Here is a 21870-nt window from a genome sequence, read left to right as displayed (position 1 = left end):
GCTGTCCAATCTTTGCAGGTGCTGAAGAGAAAATTTTGGAAGAGTTTAAAGAAACACACAATGCCGACTCTCCAGATTTTCAGCTCCAGGCAATGATCCAGGCTGCTGGCAAGCTAGTACTGATTGACAAGCTGCTGCCAAAACTGAAGGCTGGTGGCCACAGGGTGCTTATCTTTTCCCAGATGGTGCGCTGCTTGGACATACTGGAAGACTACCTCATTCAAAGACGGTGAGAGCAACAATATAATGCAATTCTAAATAAACAGTGCATTCCTCAGTGGCCACAGTATTTAACCTGTGAGTGATCCGTATTGTAATGGGATGAAATTCAAAAACGTTACTGTATTTTCTGGAGGAAGCTGACTGCAAGTTCTTCTTTCAGTTGAGTATAAAATGACCTCAGAGGAGCTCTAATGGGTCCTCCTAGTTTACTAGCTAGTTACATGTTTCAGTTGTTCGGAATTTTTTGTTGTTGTTGTTTTTCTGCTTAATCCCAAGTATTTATTTCATTCCTTGGAGTGAGAACCTGGTCTTTACAGAAGGTAGCAAAGCTGGAGACAAGGTACTATATTTTCCACTGATGTTGGATACAAGAACAATCACTCAGTTCGTTGCAGCTGTTTTGAAAATAGAGTGGCATGTTTTCCCTTCTTGATTTTTTTAATCTTCAATTGCATATTTTTAAAGGAAATAATGCCAGGAGTAAGAATATTTGCAGTAAAATTTTCCTCACAGTGCATCTTTATTTCAGGTACCCATATGAACGAATTGATGGCCGAGTAAGAGGCAACTTGCGTCAGGCAGCTATTGACAGGTTTTCAAGACCTGATTCTGATAGGTTTGTTTTCCTGCTGTGTACAAGGGCAGGAGGCTTGGGCATTAATCTTACTGCTGCTGATACCTGCATCATTTTTGATTCAGACTGGAACCCCCAGAATGACCTCCAGGTAATATTTCAAGAAATGATTCAGTTGAAAACTTCTTTTTGCTTTTTGCTCTGAAATTTTCTTCACCTATAGGAGAAATTATTGTTGTCCACTGTGTAAAAAACATAACCATTAAATATTATTGCTTTTGATATAAATAATAAAGCAAGTTTTCTATATTGTTTGTTTTTTTCTTTTGTTGCCTGTATCTGAGTATCTGTCTTGTTTCATCAGGCTCAAGCACGATGTCACAGAATAGGACAGAGCAAATCAGTAAAAATCTACAGGTTGATTACAAGGAATTCTTATGAAAGGGAAATGTTTGACAAAGCTAGCTTGAAGCTTGGCCTTGATAAGGCTGTGCTACAATCCATGAGCGGAAGAGAAAATGCTACAAACGGGGTAAGAATTAATATATTAAGATGCATTATCAACAAGTTTTATGAATGTATAACATTTTTCCTTCTTGATTATATCTAATCTGGAGAACAATGGTTTTCAGGTAGAGTATGGCATGTATTTTAAAGTGGGGTTAATTAAGGGCAAGGCTACGTGAACTGGCTCAGCCTATCTCATGCATCATTAATTGCTGAAAGCAGACAAGTAGAATCATGTTTCCTCAATCCTCATTCATTCTTATTATTCTACCCTTTAAATAAGTGTTGATTCTTACAGTTTTTGAGCTTCTTGCAGGCTTCCCATCCTTCCATGGGTTTGTTTTTTTTGTGTTTGCATGCTTTAGCCTTTTTACTTCAGACTTCTTTGCTTGGGCCTTTTCTCAGGTTAGGAAGTTAAGTACGCTCCCAGGAGGAGTTCAGCAGTCATCAGAGCTAAAGCAAAGGGATTCAATGACAATGAATTATTAAATTGTTTAAACCACTGGTATAACTTCACCCTAAGAATGTTGTTGTTTGCATTCTTCTTATAAAGGTGACTTCAGCATGAATGTTTGATTGACCAACACCACACTGTGTTAGAAGTTCTGTCCTTAAAATGCTAAGTAAAAAGGCAGTTGAGATGTAAACATTGACTAGTGTTTAAAAAAACAAACATAAACAACAAACTTACCTCTCTTACACGTTACAGGTGCAACAGCTTTCTAAAAAAGAAATAGAAGATCTTCTTCGAAAGGGAGCATACGGCGCTCTGATGGATGAGGAAGATGAAGGATCTAAATTTTGTGAAGAGGATATTGATCAAATTCTCTTAAGGCGAACGCACACTATTACTATTGAATCTGAAGGAAAAGGCTCAACATTTGCTAAGGTGTGCATTGGCATTCAGAGGAAAAATATTGAAGTTGTGACCAGAATAGATGGAAGTAGTATGGAATTGCCTTCAGTGTCAATTTAGTTTTTCAGTTTTCTTCCTCAAAACTGTTGGGACATGTGTATTTCCAGTTAGACAGTTCATAGGAATCTTTTTTTTGTTTCTTGACAGTGCTGTTTTGTAAGTCCTAAACATTGTACTTACCAGTGAAAATTGATATTCTTTCTAGTGTGTGGTTCAGAAACCAATGCATGTGTTTTCATGTCTACTAGGCTAGTTTTGTTGCATCTGGAAACAGGACAGACATTTCCTTGGATGACCCTAATTTTTGGCAGAAGTGGGCAAAGAAGGCTGAACTGGATATTGATGCTTTAAATGGAAGGGTAAGAGCTTCATGACAGTACTCAGTACATTTAAATTGAAGGTTTTTCTCCTCCTAAATTTCTACACTTTCACTTTCATTTTTAGAATAACCTAGTTATTGATACACCAAGAGTAAGAAAGCAAACCAGACTCTACAGTGCAGTCAAAGAGGATGAACTGATGGAGTTTTCAGACCTGGAAAGTGATTCTGAAGAAAAGCCAAGCACAAAGCCCCGTAGGCCTCAGGACAAATCACAGGGTTATGCAAGAAGTGAATGTTTCAGGGTAGAGAAGAACTTGTTGGTTTATGGGTAAGGATATACAGATTAAATAGAGCGATAGTGAATGAAAATTGAAAATATGTGAATGGCATACAGTAAATACTCTCCCCTCTCTTTTTCATGTTTACATGCACCTCAGTGTAATGTTTACCTTATTGCTCTACATGCTTACCAGTGAGATTTTAAAGTGCTGTTTATATAGGTTCCTTATATATATTTCTTATTTAGCTTAAAGTATCCAGTGTCCCACAGCTGGATACGAGCTCACTAGTAAAATACATAGTATTGTGATGACAGAATATTTCTTTCTGGTTTCTTAGGTTGTCAAGAGTGGCAGAACTGTTGAGGCTTAATCTCATTTTCCTAAGTATTGTCAAGAATAACAAACTGCATTTGTAAAAATTGGTATGGTTGTGAAATTAAGCCTAATCAGAGCTTTTAGCATAGTTTCTCATGTTTTGATACTGTTTGATTTCAACTAGTTGTTGCCTTATAATCTTTCCTTTTGGATGTACCGTCTGAATTTTTATCCCTTTGCAAGGAAGTAGCTGTATTTAACTACTCACCCAATGGACTTCAGAAGGACTGGCTTTACTTCTAGGAAGTTGTGTACAGCAGTCACTAATAATGAATTTCAGGATAAAAATAACTGATTCCCCAAATCCCGTGACTGTAGGAACTGGTTGAATTTCCTGTTCATAGTTTACTGGGACCATTAGAGTTAAACATATGTACTTTATTATTTTGAGTGTAGTTCAATTGCAGCTTTACGAGCAGTGAACTTATTGCCTGTTCTGTAAAATAAACATTCTTAACTCTTTGGTGCTGTAAGCAGGATTCCCTGATGTAACCTGCGAACGCAAAATGCATTAGTGATAATAACAGGAGGTCCCAACTTGCTTGGCACCAGGAGTTAAATTGAAAGTCACAAATTAAAATACCAGTGCCCTGGCTGTTGTATTGAACGTATTTTTCTTGTAGCTGGGGTCGCTGGACTGACATCCTCTCACATGGGCGCTATAAACGTCAGCTAACAGAACAAGATGTGGAAACCATCTGCCGGACTATCCTGGTATATTGCCTTAATCATTACAAAGGGGATGAAAATATCAAAAGTTTCATCTGGGATCTGATCACTCCAACTGCAGATGGGCAAACTCGAGCTTTGGTTAATCATTCCGGTATGTCTACCACAATCAAATAATGATGCTAGTAAATAGGAAAGAATTGCTTCAGTCGTGCTATGTCTTTAGTTTAAACTATAGCTGTTCTGACATGTTGTAGGATCTTGTCAGATTTTATGAGTAAGGTGGGCTTTGACTGGGTCAGTACTTAAAGGGGAAGTCACCCTCAGATGCTTTGTAGAAGGCAGTGCTCTTGCTCATAAAGCAATTTGAACAAATATTCTAACATAATTTTTAAGTGTTGCCTACTGCTGGAGTTAATCTCTTTCAAATGGCCATAAATCATAAAGCTTGTTTCCTTATGGCCCTTCAGATTCATGAGCGTTTTTAGAAGAAATATTTATATAACACCATTTTCTGGCTAGTTCTCTGAGTTTCTGAGATTTTCACACCTAAATTTGCGTGGAAGTTCTGGTTGATTTTGTTATTCACAATTTCCAGCTAAAATATGTTGCTGTTCGGTTCTTGGTTGTTTCATTGCCCACAATGGAATTAATACAACAGTGATACTTAGCTGTAAATGTGTTTGTAATGCTGTTTGGGGTGAGAGCTTTTCTATTCTGTCTGTATAAGAAATAACTGGGGATTTGTGTAGGCCTGTCTGCACCGGTGCCCAGAGGGAGGAAAGGCAAGAAAGTAAAAGCCCAGAGTTCACAGCCAATGCTTCAAGATGCTGATTGGCTCACTACCTGTAATCCAGACGTATTATTTCAAGAGGACAGCTATAGAAAACATCTCAAACATCATTGTAATAAGTAAGTATTAATAATTATTTCGTTTAATGCTTTTTAATATGTGCTTTTTGAAAGTCTAGAATTTCTTTGGAATGTTTTTAATGGAGCACGGGGCTATTTAATAGGATGTAAAGAACGTTATTACTTCTAATTTGGGGGAAAATGATCTTAACAGGTATCTGGATATTTCTGTAAGCTCTTTTTGATTGATCCATTCTTAAAACATTTGTGAGGAAATGTTTACTACTTAATAAATAAGAATGGAATCAAATACGTGATTATTCTTAATAGCATGTAGGGGAAAGACTACCCCTACCTTAAATCTGTTTATCTTGACAACTGAGCATCCTGCTCTGCTCTGCACTAGCATGGCTTTACCTTGAGCACTGTGAGCAGTTTTGATCACTGCAGTATAAGATGAACATAAATTATTAGATAGCATCCAAAAGAGGGCTATGAAGATGGTGAGGGGTCTAGAGTGCAAAGCGTATGAGGGGGTCACTGAGGTCAGTTGGTTTGTTTGGCCCAGAGCAGAGAAAGCCAAGGGGAGGCCTCACAGCAGCCTACAGCTCCTCACAAGGGGGGGAGCAGCGGGGCAGTGCTGATCTCTGCTCTCTGGTAACAGAGACAGCACCTGAGAGAACGTCATGGACCTGTGTCGGGGGAAGGTCAGGTTGGATGTTAGCAAAAGGTTCTTCACCAGAAGGTGGTTGGGCCCTGGAACAGGCTGCCCAGGGCGGTGGTCGCAGCCCCAAGCTGCCAGAGCTCAGGAAGCAGTGTCTGGGCAATGGTCTTGAACACAGAGCTTGAATTCTGGGTGGTCCTGTGTGGGGCTGAGGGTTGGACTCAATGATCCTTGTGGGTCCCTTCCAACTTTGGATATTCTGTGATCTTTTTAAACAGAAGCTATTTGTACACCATCTTCCTGTGGGGCCTATCCAGCAAATATCCATAGAGTTTTTTCTTCCATAGAAGTTAAATATCCAATTCTTAGTTCCCAGCATTACATGTAGTAGCTCACTGCTGCATGGTGTATCTATTCTCTTCATTCTTTTTCTTACTTCCTCTTGTGTGCCTACATAATACTGAATATTTCTTCTCCTTTTTAGAGATAAAATTTCTCACCAAGCTCTTTTAACTTAATCCTTCCCTTGATTTGATTTTTGCAATTCTAAACATCTTACTTAAATGAAAGCCTGTGGGGATAAAGATCATTCTGTTTTAATTTGTGTCTTACTTTGCTTAATTGTTGAACAAATGTCTCTTAAGTGCATCTCTCTCTTCTTTGCTTTTGGTCTGTAATAGATATTTTTGTGTCAGCTTTCTTCAACAGTGTTCTTCATTGGATATGTAGCATAGAGGTGTCATGCGGTGTCGCTGAAAAGCTGTCATTACTTTGTGCTTTTAATATGTATCGTGTCTTATTAGAACTGTTTATTGGAGAGAAATCATTGATTTCAGAAGTATCTGTGGCCTGTCAACAGGGAGTGTGTTGTGAAGGAAGGACATTCAAAAGGTTTATTAGCTCATTTCTAGATGTTAACCAAGCTTAATTCTCAGCTGATGAAAACAGAGAATTACGTTAGTAAGTGTATATCCGAATGAACCATTTTTTGACTTTTTTTTCTAAACTGTTGCTGAGTTTGGTTATTACATTTCACTTCCTCTTAAAGAAATTATTTTTTTTTCCTGTAACATTATTTTACTCTCTCAGCTAACGTGTCCTCATTACTTGATATGAGTTTGCAGTTCAGGCTTAAACTCATTTTTAAAACACCACTGCTGAAATAATACAGTAAAACAATCAGAAGGATCAGGAAGACTGATGTATCACTGTACAAGAGTATTTTCAGTTGCTGTCTTTCCTTCACTTCCTAGATCCACCAGGACTAATTGAACTGTAGAAGCAACATGTTTAGCCCAGGTAAAATCAAGATCAGTTGGAAGCCAGTTAAGTAGTTTGAGTAACTTCCCTCATCAGATAGCAGGATCTATTGGATAAGTAAGAGCAGGGTGTCCTGCTCTCATGTGTAACATGTATAGTGCTTTAACTTGGAGGACTCCTTAAAGGTGCAAAGAACCTCTGTGTTTTGGTTTTGTTTTGTTTTTCTCTTCCTTTGGCTCGATGTGACAACTGTTATTACTTAATACAGAGATGACCAAGACCCTCAGCAGCTTATTTCCATAGCCACACAGAGGGAAGGGACACCTTACTGGTCCCAGTTATCGAGCATGCAAAAAGAAGCATGTCTGACATGTTTTGAATTGTAGGCATTACCTTTATTCAAACCCTTACTTTTGCAAGGTCTGCTGGGTAACGTGTAAAACTGGGCATGGCTGCTATTGCATCAGGTCTCTAATGAAGAACTCTCAAAACTGGTGGTGGTCTAAATTTTTCATGCAACTGGGTGATCAGATTTCTGCCTCCCTGGTTACCCTCGCTGCTCCAGGAGAGCAGCAGTTCAGTGGTAGCTGTGGTGGATTTGGATACAGGGAGAAGGCAGGCTGAATAATCTCCATTTTAGCTGGTGCTGATTCTACTTCATGAACTAGGCAGCAGGGGGTGCCCTGAATTGGGTAAACATGGGAGGGAGAGCTTGATTTTTTTTCGGAGAGACCTTTTTTCTGTAGCTATGACCCCTTTTCTGGACTCCTTGAAAATCCAGAATTTGCCATTCCCTCTCCTGCCAGCTTAAGCTGTTGCCACAACACCTGACAGCAGTCCCAAAAATGACCGTAGTGCTGCAGGGATGGGAAAAAATAAACACAGGCAAGGAAGACTTTTCATTTCCTTATGGCACTTATGTTGTGCGCAGGTGAAATTAAATAGCAGTTTGAACTATAGAGAGTAAAAATAGTTAATATCTCCTAGGGGAAATGGGGGATTATTTTTTTTTCCTCCCATTCTCAGAAGCAAAAAGTTGTATAATCTGAAAAACCTGACATTCCATATTGAGGGTTTATTGTAAGGTAGTAAAACCAGATTTTATATCTCGTTTATTCCTACAACTTCTGATGTGCTTCCAAAAATGGTATTAAGGCAGCAGCTGAGGAAATTTTATGAGATAATGAAGCAGAACAGTTACTGAAAGCCATCTGCTCAGTTGTTTACAAACTTGCTTCAATACTTCAGAGGCAGTGGTAGAGTACGTGTCTAAACTTCACAAGCTGCACTAGGTAGAACTAAATGAAATGCGCCGGGGCTGGGCTGTGCTGGGTCCCTCTCTGTGCAGTGTAAGCGGTTGCCAGGCAGGCCTGTTGGAAGCCAGCAGAAAGCACCACACAGAGGTGATTATGTGCCACCATCTGTCACGCTTCAAGCCTACCATACAGCATGGCTAATCAGCCTTGGCAGGATGATGGATGAACAGCAGCAGCTGCCAAAAGCCACTGTTGGCAAACAGTCCTGAAGTTAAGAACTTTTTCCCCCCTCTGCCTTCCTCTCCAGGGTCCTGCTGCGTGTCCGCATGCTGTACTATCTACGACAAGAAGTTATAGGGGACCAAGCAGACAGGATCTTAGAGGGTGCTGACTCAAGGTTAGTGCAAGTGCAGGTTGATTTTTTTGCTTTATGGTGCTGGCTTATGTAAAGCACGTGTACTGTAATAATTTCAGCGTTTAAAGGTTGTTATGCTTCCTGTTAAATGCGTTCCCAAGCCACATTATTATTTTATCAAATGAGGTAGGTAGTTTTCTTGGAGGAGGGAACAGTGTGGGAAATTACAGAAGTGGATTTTCAGTTTTGCTAATATTGAAGGATTATACTAACTCAATTTTGATTTTTCTTTCTTTTTTTTTTTTTTAATCCTAAGATTGTAAATGAGTAACCGTTGACATTACTTGGCATTTTACTCCTAAAATAGCCTGTTTTTTCATGGCTTTCTTTTAAACAATCCTAATTATTTTTCCACTCATTTTAATTTGTGTAGTTTTTTCCCCCTCAAGAAGCATATTTGCAAAGTGGTGTGAACTACTTTTTTTTTTTTTTTTTAAACGCTTTAGTCCAGTCATCTCTGAGAATGTGTCTAATGCTGTCTTTATAGTGAAGTAGATGTATGGATACCTGAGCCATTCCATGCTGAAGTTCCTGCAGACTGGTGGGATAAGGAGGCAGATAAATCCCTTTTAATTGGAGTGTTCAAACACGGTAAGTGGTGTCTCACTCTGAACAAAACTCAGTTGTAAAGCTTTCTGCGTGTAGGACTGTTCAGTCATAATATTAACAAGTATTGTTCCAAAGAACTGTTGGCTTGTATCTCTCTTTTTTTTTCTTGCCTGCATTAAAAACCTAATATGAGCTGTAAATATCAGATGCTGTTTTTAAATGTTTGCAGAACATTTGAGAAGAAAACATTACTTTCTTGGCTGTAAATAAAACAGAGCCATATTTGTTTAAATAATAGCCAAATAGTAAGATAGATCTCCATAAACTTTGCTTCCAGCACTGCTTCACTTGCTAACTCTGCCAACCAGTGTCAAAGTGGACGGTGGGCTTAACCTCTGCTATTAATCTGTACAAGTGCCTCCTGGGCTTTGTTCCAAGCAATATTTCACAAATGTCAGTGTTGAGAACTCCCGGCTCCCTTGAGTGGGATGCAGCCTTGTTAACTTTGAAAGGCTGGGGATGCAGAGCTGGCATGATATATACAGTGAGCGATTCCTGATTATAATCCCAATTCTCTGGAGGTCGCAGAGGTATTCTCAGCAGCCCAGCCTGACTAAAGGGGAGAATGATGGCTTATAAAACCTTTCATGATTACAGTTTGGCTTGAGGCTCTACAGCAGTTAGGAGCAGTGTGTTGTAGTACAAATCCTAATTGAATTGTGCTGTTCTGCCTATGTACAGCAGCTCTGTTTTGTGGGCTCAGCTGAGGCAAGTCTAGTCTAAAAATCATTTTCCTGCAGTGCACTGTTGGGATCTGCCATTTTCCATCTAGTCAACTTGGGCAGTAAAAAAGCAAACAGCAGTTTGAAAACCATACAGGGAACAGTGTCATCTTACTGACATGCATCATCCTAAACCTAATAAGACAGGTTCGTTGGCCTTACGTATAACCCATGTATACAGCATTTTCTCAGCCTGCACTGTGAGGGTTCCAGCAAGTCTGGAGCTATGGGGTGTGTGTGTGTGTGTGTGTGTGTGCTTCCATTCACATCTGCGTGTTTGCAGCAGGGAGGGCTGGATATTGAGAACCACTGCAGAAGCTATGTAGGAACCTTTCTAGAAGTGTGGGCTTAGTTTTGGTGAAAGATTGTCACTTTATGAAGAGATTTCTGTGATTTTGTGATTACACTGAAAAAACGATTCGCTTTTTACTATTTATTAATGCTACTGATGTTAAAATGTTTCTGTGCTGATGAAACCGATATGAAAAACCATTATGTAAATGAAAGATACTGGGGAAAAAAAATGCATCACTTTCTATCAAACAACTCCTTTAAAATCACAGTTATGGCTCTTTAATTGTATTTAAAAATAAATAAATGAACACGGAAAATTGTATTTCACTACCTAACCTGTTCTATTTACAGCTCATCGTAGCTTTAAAAAAATAAAATAAACCAGAAAAAAAGAACCCAATTGCTTCCCACTCTGCAGGTTATGAGAAGTACAATTCCATGAGAGCTGATCCAACACTGTGCTTTCTGGAGCGGGTTGGCATGCCTGATGCAAAGGCCATAGCTGCTGAACAGAGAGGGACAGACATGTTAGCAGATGGCGGTGATGGGTAAGGACGACATGAAAAAATTAATAAACTTTATCAGCATTGTATATGTTGGCATGAGTTCATGTGTCATATTCTGCTTACATCTTGCCTGAGGATCTGAAGTGATCGCATAATGTAAAAAGTATGTAAAATTGCTTACACAGTTGAGCATGAAACATAAATGTGTAGCTTGGTACACCATTCTGACAGCTTTTGTAGCTTTTTTGCTTTTCTTTCCAGAAAAATAACCTTTCCAAAGCAATATTTATTTGAATTGTTTATTTTAAATATTTTTTAGAGGTGAATTTGACAGAGAGGATGAAGATCCAGAGTATAAGCCAACCAGAACTCCTTTCAAGGATGAAATTGATGTAAGAACTTCAGATTTCTGTAATTACGAGTATTTGTAAACATAAGAATTAGGACACACTCCCTGTTTGTCCTAATATGTGATTCTTACATTTGTGAGCCACCAGATAAACAACAAAGATATTTTTCTGCTGTATTTGAAAGATAACATCTTTTTTTTCTGCAAACAATAACATATGGTCAAAGCTGAAAACTAAAATAACTTCTGCTTTCTCCCAAAGGAATTTGCAAACTCACCTCCAGAAGACAAAGAAGAGTCCATTGAAATCCACCCAAGTAAGATTATCCCAAAGAAATTAAAAATAGGCAAAAATAGACCACTTAGGAAAAAGTGGACCGTTTCTATTAGCACATGAATAAATAGTTTGTGTTTTGGGAAAGCATCACAGTAAACTTGCTAGTTCCAAATCTCTTCGTGCTTCATGGGTTTCAAAACAATTATTTACTGTGTTTGAATAATCCCACATTAAGGCTCTTTGGGTTTCTAATTACAAAGTAGAAATTGTGATGATAAAAACTGGATGTTTCATTACGCTGCTCCTGATGCTTTTGCTGAGATAATCTTGAAGTTGTTGTAGATAACTTCCTCGGTATGGAGGAAGAGTGCCAAGTTTAAGTGAAAATAATGAAGTGGGAAATTGTGAGCATAGGTGTTTTCACAGAGATGGAATGATCTTCTTAGTAACATATTTAAGGCTCTTCTGCATTAATTTAAATAGTTAAAGGTATTCATAATATGTTTGCATTCATAACATTGAATAATAATACCTGATAGTTATCTCTCTAAACGCTTCACAGTCATTTGAGTTTGTGGAGTCAGATGGTTTTATTCTGTTTTTTATTTCCTACCAATGTAGTTATCCTGTTTCTAATTTGTTCTGCACCAATGTTAATGAAGCGTACGTTCTTATCTGATCAGACAAGAATCCAGTTTTAGCCTTAGAAACTTTGAAATGTTTAGTGGTGGTTTTGCAGCGCACAAACACTTCTCTATTCTCTAGACAAGCACAGTGAAAGCAATTCCGAGTTAGGCCAACTCTACTGGCCCAATACTTCTACCCTGACTACCCGTCTGCGTCGCCTCATTACTGCCTATCAGCGCAGCTATAAAAGGCAACAAATGAGGCAAGAGGCACTAATGAAGACTGACCGCAGGAGACGTCGGCCTCGGGAAGAAGTGAGGGCACTAGAAGCAGAAAGGGAGGCTATAATAACTGAAAAACGACAAAAGTGAGTTTCTCAGTGATATTTTCCTTTGAATCTCAATTATGTTTGCGTGTTACCAGTACTTCTGCTTTGAAAGTATAAACTAAGGGGGCCTGGGGGGTATCCAGAGTGTTTGGGCTCTCCTTTACTCAGTGGCCTCACTTTTTTTCCTTCTTCCTTGAATAGATGGACAAGAAGAGAAGAAGCCGATTTTTATCGTGTAGTGTCGACTTTTGGAATTATTTTTGATCCTATAAAACATCAGTTCGACTGGAATCAATTCAGGGCATTTGCCAGGCTTGATAAAAAGTCCGATGAAAGCTTGGAGAAGTATTTTAATGGCTTTGTGAATATGTGTAGACGAGTGTGCCGAATGCCAGTCAAGCCGGATGATGGTAAGTTTTAACTGACTGCAGAAATGGACACGACTAGGTGCAATGACTTAGAGATGGGCATGCATCTAGTCAGTGTGAAACATTACAAACTGATGTCATTGCAGAGCCGCCCGACCTTTCTACTATGATTGAACCCATCACAGAAGAACGTGCTTCCAGAACTTTATATCGCATAGAGCTGTTACGGAAGATCCGTGAACAGGTTCTTCATCACCCGCAGCTGGGAGAGAGGCTGAAACTTTGCCAGCCAAGCTTGGATCTGCCAGAGTGGTGGGAGTGTGGTAAACACGACAAAGACTTACTGATTGGTGCTGCTAAACATGGAGTCAGTAGGACAGATTATCACATTCTGAACGATCCTGAGCTCTCTTTTCTTGAGGCCCACAAAAACTTTGCTCAAAACAGAGGGACGGGTAATGCAAATACTGTCTCTTCTCTAAACCCTGTGGGTGCCGGCTGCAGTCAGACACCACCTATTGTCCCATCCACACCAGTACAAGAAGAAAAGAGTACAGAACAAACGGAGTCTAAAGTTGAAGGGTCTGAAAATCCAGCAGCCAAAGAAAAGTCTGATATCAAGGAAGAGGCGGATATTGCAGACAAAGACACTAAACAGGATTGTGATGCTGAGGCTGAGACTGGCTCTGTTAAGTGTGAATTGAAAGACATAGAGATGAGTACAGACGTAGACCCAAAATCTATTTCGGAAAAAGGCTCGGAAGAGGATGAAGAGGAGAAACTGGATGATGATGACAAATCCGAAGAGTCCTCTCAACCTGAAGGTAACGCTCTGCTCAGATCAGTCCTATGCACTTAGTGTAAGTCACACAGCTGTTCGGACTTCTGCCAGCTGGCAAGTGGGATGCAAGGAGCCATTTTGGAGCGTGGGTAGGCTACGTTTAGCAGTTTCTCTTCTTTTCCATGTATCAGGTGGCTAGATCAACTTTCAGAAACAAAACAAAACAAGCAAAAAAACCCCATAAAAACTAAAACCATTCAGCTTCAGCAGGGTTTTTTCCCTGTGAGGGATGATTTCCAAGATAACTTATTGATCTGATAAGCACGATTTCTGTGCCACATGCAGAAGACTCAGGCTCTGTTGTAATAGTGGTGGAACAAAAGCCTGAGTTAGGGTGGTATCGAGCGTGGTTGTCTCAACCTGTCTATTGAAGCTGACATTGGATGGTTGAGAAGTTCTGTAGTTAATGCTTGGTGATGATTATTGTTCAGCAGGAGCAGTTTCTCAGGGTAAGAATTTTGATGAAGAAAGCAATGCTTCCATGAGTACCGCAAGGGATGAAACACGTGATGGATTCTACATGGAAGATGGGGATCCTTCTGTGGTCCAGCTGCTTCATGAGAGAACATTTGCCTTTTCTTTCTGGCCTAAGGTTGGTTGGAGATAGGATGGGATGCAATGTTTTCAATTCAGATGATGTATGGGAAGTGTTGTGAACAAGAGAGCTTTGTATGGTTCTGTGCTTCTAGTGAACATGAGACTTTTTTTTTCTGTGGATGATTTGTGAAATGGTATTTTATTGTTCAATTGTGTACAAATTAGTGGAGGAAATGAACAGAATTGCTTTACTGTAGAACAACAAACTGCTGACAGGCGGTAGTTCCTTGTAGGCCCTGTAACTGTCAGAGTGCTGAATCACACCTCTTAACACTGACATTGATGGAAGCCAATTTATGATTTTGAATTCTACATTTCACCTGCAGGGCAGGTTGAGAGCAGAGATTTTAGAAAATCACCTTTTCGGTTTGGGATGGAGGAAAGGGTGCTGGCGACCTACGTGATCTAAGCCATTATGTAATGTTGACAGATGTAATTGTATTAAGGTGTCCTGCAAATACAAGGAGCAATGTTACAAAGGGTAAACCTATATCCTATTTTGGTAACAGTGCAGAAATATACCTAACACAACATTTTTGGAAAAACAGCAAACTGTAACGTCGTAATAAATCCATACATAATTTAGTACTCTCCTTTGCAGTAAGGGCAGAGAGAGAAATAAAGTAGTAATAGTCTTAAGCTTACTAATCACCATAACAGGGCCATCTGGTTTGGGAGGGGGTGGGGTAGGGTGGGGGGACCTTGCTCTTAATAGGCTTACTCCTGGAGAAAGCAAGCAGTCTGTTGCAGCTGCTGCGATTTGCTAGTGGCCTTTGCGCTGCTTTGCTGTTCAGGAAGCTAACTGATGCTCGTATTCCCTAACCAGCAGTATTTCTCATAGCTCTGAAGTTTCTTCTACTTCAGGCTAGCGTAGAACGTACTTGAATACTGAAATGGAAAAGAAGAAATTATGCTCATCTTTGTTGCTTTCAGTATGTACTTTGGAAATGTGGACTCAAATCTTATTTCAGTTATAGAGTAAAGACAAATCCCTAATCTATGTAGATTCATCATAAGTAGACTAATACACATAATCAGAGATTTTTGGTGTACACGCTTCAGTGGAATTGGAAGTGATAATGGGTGTGGAATGAAAATTGACATTCATTAGATGTCCCTAGGTTGGTGCTTGTTTCATAATGTTGAACTTTATTAATAGTGACGCTAATGAGGATCCACTTCCTAGGACAGAATTGCAGATCCAGCCTCTTGGATCTCACGAGCTGCCGTTTTAAAATACTCTCTGCAGACGTTTTGATTTTCCCTTCCTAACTGTTGGTTTTGCTAACAACTGAAGTTTGGAAGTGTAAAACAATCGTGAGTTTGTGTTAAAATCCGTCTGTTGGAGCATTGCCTAACAAAAAACGTTCATCTGTCTTCTTTCTTCCCCCCAATATAAATGCTGTTTTTAAATTCCGGAGATGTTCTGTTCCACAAAAGTCCCCGTGTATTAGCTTTGTTCAGGTGGTCAGTTTATCCTAACTTGGAAGAATAACTGATTTTGAATGTATTTCTTAACGCTTTGCCAAGCTGGACAGAGTAGTTGCTCTCATTTAACAGGCAACCTTCGCACTGAAGTTTCGTTATGTACTTCTCCTTTACACAGGACCGAGTAATGATCAACCGATTAGACAACATCTGTGAAGCAGTGCTGAAAGGGAAGTGGCCAGTAAATAGGCGCCAGATGTTTGATTTCCAGGGGCTCATACCTGGGTATACTCCAACAGCTGTGGATAGCCCTCTGCAAAAAAGGAGCTTTGCAGAGCTCTCCATGATCGGTCAAGCCAGCATCAGTGGCAGTGAAGACATCACTGCTTCCCCTCAGCTGTCAAAGGCAAGGCTGCATCTTTCTCATTCTTACAGAAAACTTCTTGAGTGCACTTACTTTGCTTCATTTGAAAGAATAGCATTCCTTTGAATAAAATAGGAAAAATAAAAGGCAGTGTTACTTTGAGTAAAATGAAGGCTTTATTTTCTGAGTTGTACGTTTGGAGTTGTGTTCTAAAATCAGTGTGGTTACACAGAGCTGCGTTAATGTTTGGAAATCTTGATATTTCATTAGGAAGATGCACTCAATTTGTCGGTTCCGCGTCAGAGGAGGAGGAGACGAAGAAAGATTGAAATTGAGGCTGAGAGAGCTGCCAAAAGGAGAAATCTTATGGAAATGGTTGCCCAGTTACGTGAGTCTCAGGTGGTCTCAGAAAATGGACAAGAAAAGGTTGTAGATTTATCAAAGGCCTCACGAGAGGCAACAAGTTCTACCTCAAATTTTTCATCTGTTACTTCAAAGTTTATCTTGCCTAATGTCTCCACACCCGTGTCTGATGCCTTTAAAACTCAAATGGAGCTGCTGCAAGCAGGTCTTTCACGCACACCCACAAGGCATCTACTAAATGGCTCTTTAATAGATGGAGAACCGCCCATGAAGAGGAGGAGAGGAAGGAGGAAAAATGTAGAAGGGCTCGATCTGTTATTTATGAGCAACAAACGGACGTCGTTGACTGTAGTAAGGCAACAGCTTTTTTCTCTCCTATTTGTTCTTCTGTGTCTAGTACTTTCTGAATGTGAGTTTACAGTGTTGTTATACTCTAGCAAATAACAACGTACAGTTCTTACTCAACCAGCTTTTGTTTTGTATTTAATTTCTTTGTGAACCAAACAAAATGTTGTTTACATCAAGTTTTTACTATAGCACACTGGGACTTAGTTTTAACTAGCTCATACCTTGAAAAAGACATTTTTTTTCCTTTGATAACATACGTTTTGAGGCTTAAGTTTACCTTCTCTGTTCTGTGGAAAGTGAAGGTCCTGGGGACCGTTAAATTATACTGCATGAAAACTGCTTTGTCTGTTCTTTAATGTCCAAGGATTCTAAATTGACAAAATCTCCTAACGTGACTGCTTTACATAGTGAGAACATTTAAATCTTGTTTACTACTGCCTTGAGCCTTTGACTTTAGTCCCTGAAATAATTTCTCCCAGGTAACTGCTGCCTTGAAGTGAGAATTAATGCTGGTGTTCATGTTTCAGGAGGATGCAGAAGTGACCAAAGCTTTTGAAGAAGATATGGAAGCCCTACCAGCAAGGAACATTCCATCTCCTGGTCAGCTGGACCCAGACACTCGCATCCCTGTAATCAATCTAGAGGATGGGACCAGGCTGGTGGGAGAAGATGCTCCCAAAAACAAGGATTTAGTTGAATGGCTCAAGTTGCATCCTACTTACACTGTAGATATGCCAAGTTATGTACCAGTAAGTATTTGATTTTAAAAGTGCAGTTGTATTAAATCGGGATGGAAGTTAGTTTTGCAGACATTGAAATGAATTTCTTCACTGATGACTGGGCATAGTCATCAGATTTTGCAGCTGTCTGGGTTTCAGCAGAGGTTTTCATTTTAGCCACGCTTTCTAAAATATCTAAACACCTGGGGGGCACCAGGATTTCTACATAAGCTCAGGAAGATATTTTTCCGAGGGTAAAGTGTTGGGCCCTTTCTTAACGTTTTTGGTAGAAGAGGTGTCTTAGTTCTTGACTTCTGTCGTGAAAATGAAACACTAAAAAGCAACACATTTCTTTTCTTTCCAGAAGAGTGCAGATGTGCTGTTTTCCTCATTTCAGAAGCCGAAACAAAAACGACACAGATGTCGAAACCCTAATAAACTGGATATAAACACCTTGACAGGAGAAGAAAGGGTACCTGTTGTAAATAAGCGAAATGGGAAGAAGGTAAGAACTGAGTTCAGTGGAGTTGTTTAATAACATCTTTGCACGTGGAAAGCAGGCTTTCTGTCCCAAGCTTTCTTCTTGAAAAAGTTTAATTTGGCACTGGCATTTATTCTTACTGTCACTCAATACCTTTAGTTCCTCCTTTACTAATGGTGTGCTCACATTAGCCATTTGAGTTGAGTAACTAACTCTTACTTTTTGGAACTGTACAGCATATTTTCCCTTATATTGGATACGAATTTCATTACTAACACTGCCTAGACTGTGGCATTTTACTGTATTTTTAAACGTGTTTTTTCAATTCAAATGTCATTAGGTCGTTTCAGTCAGTTTTCTACAATGTGGTCTGAAATTCTTTACTGTCGTCCTTCATAGATGAAAGTGCACAGATGGAAAACATACAGATGAACAGTAGCAGTTTGGTGGTTTGGGTTTTTTGTTTGGTTGGTTTTTGTTTTGTGTTTTTAAGTATTAACTTATCTTTTGCATTAGATGGGTGGAGCTATGGCCCCTCCAATGAAGGACTTGCCAAGATGGTTAGAAGAAAATCCTGAATTTGCTGTTGCTCCAGACTGGACTGACATTGTTAAGCAGTCTGTAAGTGAAACTGTAATTCCATGCTTTGCTCTAGATTACAGCACAGGAAAGTTGAAGGTTGTGTAAATTTTTCCAGGCAAGCATTGATGATTAAGTCCTTTATCTCATTGCTAGTTCTGAGCTGAGGAAATTGTAGTGTCAGGATGGGAGTTAGCCAGCTGGGAAGTGATAAAAGGCTGCTCCAGAGTGGGATTGCTGTACACTGGAAAAAATGAAATACAGTTAAAGCAACCTTCGGCATTTGTTATGTGTTTTTGTTGGTTTTTGGCAGGTTTTTTTTTCATTTAGGAAACAGCAATTCTTAATAAATACAGTTGTTTGTACACTAAACAACTACTGAACTCTGTAATTGTCATACACGTAGCAGAAACAGTAATGATCTTGGTAGTTTGTAGCATCGAAGGATTGGCTTTGCTACCTTGTATTCGAAAACTGCTCTTTGGAAATAAAGTGTTCAGTTCTGCAAGTACTTCTTACAATGCTACTCCATGTACTAGTGTTCATTGGGACCACAAGCTACAGTGTTTCAGCACGATTTGTTCTGCTGCTGCGTTTAAATAAGCAAAAGGTGTGAGTTTGTTTTCTTCAGGTTTTTTTCGGCGTTCTGGCGTTGTTCACTTTAGTAGCTAGCTAGTCGTGATTTGCCAGGGTTCAAAAGCAAACTGCTTTTTGAAATTAAAAAGATGAGATAAAATCCCTTCAGTTTCTTCTGTCGCAGCTAGTGAACCGCTGAAGGCTTTAAAACCTGATCAACTCTTTCTCCATCCATTTCTCAGGGTTTTGTTCCAGAGTCCATGTTTGACCGTCTTCTCACTGGGCCTGTTGTGAGGGAGGAAGGAGCAAGCAGAAGAGGAAGAAGGCCAAAAAGTGAAATTGCCAAAGCAGCTGCAGCAGCTGCTGCTGTAGCATCAACTTCGGGAATCAACCCACTACTAATGAACAGTCTGTTTGCTGGAATGGACCTCACCAGCCTCCAGAATCTACAGAACCTGCAGTCTCTCCAGCTCGCAGGCCTCATGGGCTTTCCGCCAGGGCTAGCAACAGCTGCTGCTGCTGGGGGGGATGCTAAAAATCCAGCTGCCATGTTGCCTCTGATGTTGCCAGGGATGGCAGGATTGCCCAATATGTTTGGACTAAGTGGATTGTTGAATAACCCAATAACGGCTACTACTGGAAATGCCACTACTGCTTCCGGTCAAGGAGAGACTGAGGATGGCGCTTCAAAAGCTGAAGAGAAGAAACATGAGAACGAAGAGGAGAACAAAGACTCTGAGAAAAGCACAGACACTGTTTCTGCTACTGACTCTGCGAACGGATCCGTCAGCGCTGCTACTGCGGTGACTACCGCCGCTGCCACCACTACCAGCACCACCAACACTGGATTGCCCACAAACCCTCTGGCCTTCAATCCTTTCCTGCTGTCTACCATGGCTCCTGGCCTGTTCTACCCATCTATGTTTCTACCTCCGGGACTGGGAGGATTGACTCTGCCTGGTTTCCCAGCACTAGCAGGACTTCAGAATGCAGTGGGCTCCAGCGAAGAGAAGGCTACTGACAAAACTGAAGGAACTGCCTTTAAAGATGAAGAAAACCTGGAAGGCAGCGATGCAGAGGAGAGCCTTGATAAAACTGCAGATTCCTCCGTTTTAGAAGACGAAATAGCACAGGGTGAAGAATTAGACTCACTTGACGGGGGGGACGAAATAGAAAACAATGAAAATGATGAATAACCAGTACCAGTTACAGTTGAAGTGTTTTAAACTTTTGACAAGTGGTAGTCCTACTGTTTACACTCACAGTTAATGTCCATACTTAGTTTTTATAAGCTGTTCTGTAACATAGTGTAGCAAAAAAAAGAAAAAGAAAACAAAAAAAGTTCAAGTCATGTTATACAGATGTGTCAAAAGGTATCTTGGTCATTAAGTATTGTGCAGTGCATTATTTATTATCCCTAGGAGAGATGAAATTTGAGAGGTGATCATGTCTTTTTAAGGAAATCGACATAATGCTCTGCTTTTTTTTTTTTCCTATTTTTTTTTCCTTTTGGTACCATTGGTATTATGAAAAGCAGCAATTTGTAACCAAGTGGCACTAATAGAAGGAAGTGCTGCTCAAAGGAAGGATGAAGTTATCTATTTAATTTTTTATTTTTATTTTTTATTTTATTTTATTTTTCTTTTGCTGTGAAGGTCAAGATGAAACCTACCATGCATATCGTACTCGCGCTTCATTTTGACTGTATGGGAGCTCACCCCCACACACACACTCTCTCTCTGACAATCTTCATGATAGTGTGAATGTCTCTGTCTTGAGACGCAGCAATAATAAGGCAGCTGTTGAATGTGAAGAGTACCTTTTGGAAATTTCCCCGTGGAGAAGGTTCTTACAGGATAAAGCTACAGTTTAATCGTCTCGTGATCTTGTAATGCACTGGTATAAACAAAAAGAAAAAAAAAATCAGGTACCTTTTTTAAATTAAAGGACTTTGTTACTTTAGCCACAAAGCTAAACAGCATTACCTCAACTCTAAACTAGCCTTGAAGTTTACAGACATGACTTTGTAAATGTATTTGTTTTTTCTTTGTTGTGATGTCTTTTTTTTTTTCTTTTATTTTTTTTGTTTTTTTGGGTTTTTTTCGTTTTGTTTTTTTGTTCTTCGGAAACTGCTATCATGTAAGATAAGATGTAAATTGCTGCCAACTGTAGTAATGATGCTTTTAATAAAAGTGACCCATGATATGCAGCGATGTAATTATCAGATGTAGCGTTTAGGGACATCACAACTGGCGTTCACGTGTTCTGTTTGCGTTGTGGCTTTGGGCAGCGTTGCCTGCTGTACTCTCAGCGGCTGCAAATGCTGAACTGATTGTCTTCACGGGACTGGGCAGGAAGAGAAACCTCGAATTACCTTCGTATTTTCCACTCTAAGTGACTCTACAGAAAAGCGCACTAAAAAGCCTACTTTACTCCTTCAAAAGGGGCATGAGAGACTGAGAATACTTTAAAATGTGTTCAGCGTGTGATAATATGGTACACTAAAGAACAAAAGGGCAAAAGAAAAATGAGGCTTTAATAGGCACAATATCTAGGTCATTTATCCTTGGTTAATGGGTAGAAAAACACAATGCTGTAGTGACAGCAAGGGATACAAAGGCTCTGTGGTATCCTGTAGACCAGAGCTTGTGATGCCAGAAACCACTGTGTCAGACAACCCGCATGAAACTAAAACTGACCCACTTTTCATAAAAACCAGTGTCTCTTCTGGAGAGCCTGCCCATTTGTACCCTTTTGTGACCTTTGATATTGGAGATAATGTACCGTTGGAGAACTTCTGTTTTCACAGTGTTGTCACCTTGACACACGCGTACGCAACCGTCTCGATAGTGAGGATAAAAGGTTAGGTCTGCAGTGGAGTACATGAAAAATGAGCTGTTTGGGTAGCCAGCTGTGGGTGGACCCCCGTCTTATGATTAATTTTACCTGTGCTTTCGGAGAGCTGGAGAGCCGCAGCCCTCTCCCATCCCCTGTGAATTTGCACAAGAGCTCGAATGAAGGAGTGCTGCAAGGCCGGAACTCAGCCGACAGGAGGACGCGTTTCAAGGGGTGAACTCGCTCTGGAAAGGGAGCGTTCAGCGAACAATGAAAGCAGATGAGAAATGAGAGCTTAGGAAGTGAATCTGGTGGGAATGAATCGCAGACGCGCACCGTTGAAACG

At 40.0% G+C, this 21870-nt stretch overlaps 1 protein-coding gene across 4 annotated transcripts in view; it reads left to right on the top strand.

The window, feature by feature from the left end:
* The window catches only part of CHD7 (chromodomain helicase DNA binding protein 7), a 124580-nt gene extending 103686 nt beyond the window's left edge, over positions 1-20894 (top strand). For 2 of the 4 annotated variants that reach the window (XM_065751896.1, XM_065751895.1), the window contains 23 exons: positions 19-229; positions 752-947; positions 1161-1328; positions 2013-2192; positions 2468-2578; positions 2664-2869; positions 3821-4020; positions 4619-4778; positions 8206-8295; positions 8801-8904; positions 10357-10486; positions 10764-10836; positions 11056-11110; positions 11836-12064; positions 12227-12435; positions 12540-13217; positions 13666-13826; positions 15438-15665; positions 15894-16337; positions 16862-17083; positions 17418-17558; positions 18051-18155; positions 18932-20894. In XM_065751896.1, the coding sequence (XP_065607968.1) occupies positions 19-229; positions 752-947; positions 1161-1328; positions 2013-2192; positions 2468-2578; positions 2664-2869; positions 3821-4020; positions 4619-4778; positions 8206-8295; positions 8801-8904; positions 10357-10486; positions 10764-10836; positions 11056-11110; positions 11836-12064; positions 12227-12435; positions 12540-13217; positions 13666-13826; positions 15438-15665; positions 15894-16337; positions 16862-17083; positions 17418-17558; positions 18051-18155; positions 18932-19885 (5255 nt within the window). In that variant the 3' untranslated portion in view covers positions 19886-20894. The remainder of the gene's footprint in view (positions 1-18; positions 230-751; positions 948-1160; positions 1329-2012; positions 2193-2467; positions 2579-2663; positions 2870-3820; positions 4021-4618; positions 4779-8205; positions 8296-8800; positions 8905-10356; positions 10487-10763; positions 10837-11055; positions 11111-11835; positions 12065-12226; positions 12436-12539; positions 13218-13665; positions 13827-15437; positions 15666-15893; positions 16338-16861; positions 17084-17417; positions 17559-18050; positions 18156-18931) is intronic. The other 2 variants (XM_065751897.1, XM_065751898.1) reach the window with 2 other exon arrangements.
* Positions 20895-21870: the final 976 nt, after the last annotated feature.

Source organism: Cyrtonyx montezumae, unplaced genomic scaffold, assembly GCF_038088225.1.
Source record: "Cyrtonyx montezumae isolate F1298 unplaced genomic scaffold, pur_monq_1.0 scaffold_8, whole genome shotgun sequence".
In the NCBI taxonomy this organism is placed as follows: domain Eukaryota; kingdom Metazoa; phylum Chordata; class Aves; order Galliformes; family Odontophoridae; genus Cyrtonyx; species Cyrtonyx montezumae.
The sequence above is the reverse complement of the archived record's forward strand: the minus strand, read 5'-3'. Positions and strand labels throughout refer to the sequence as shown.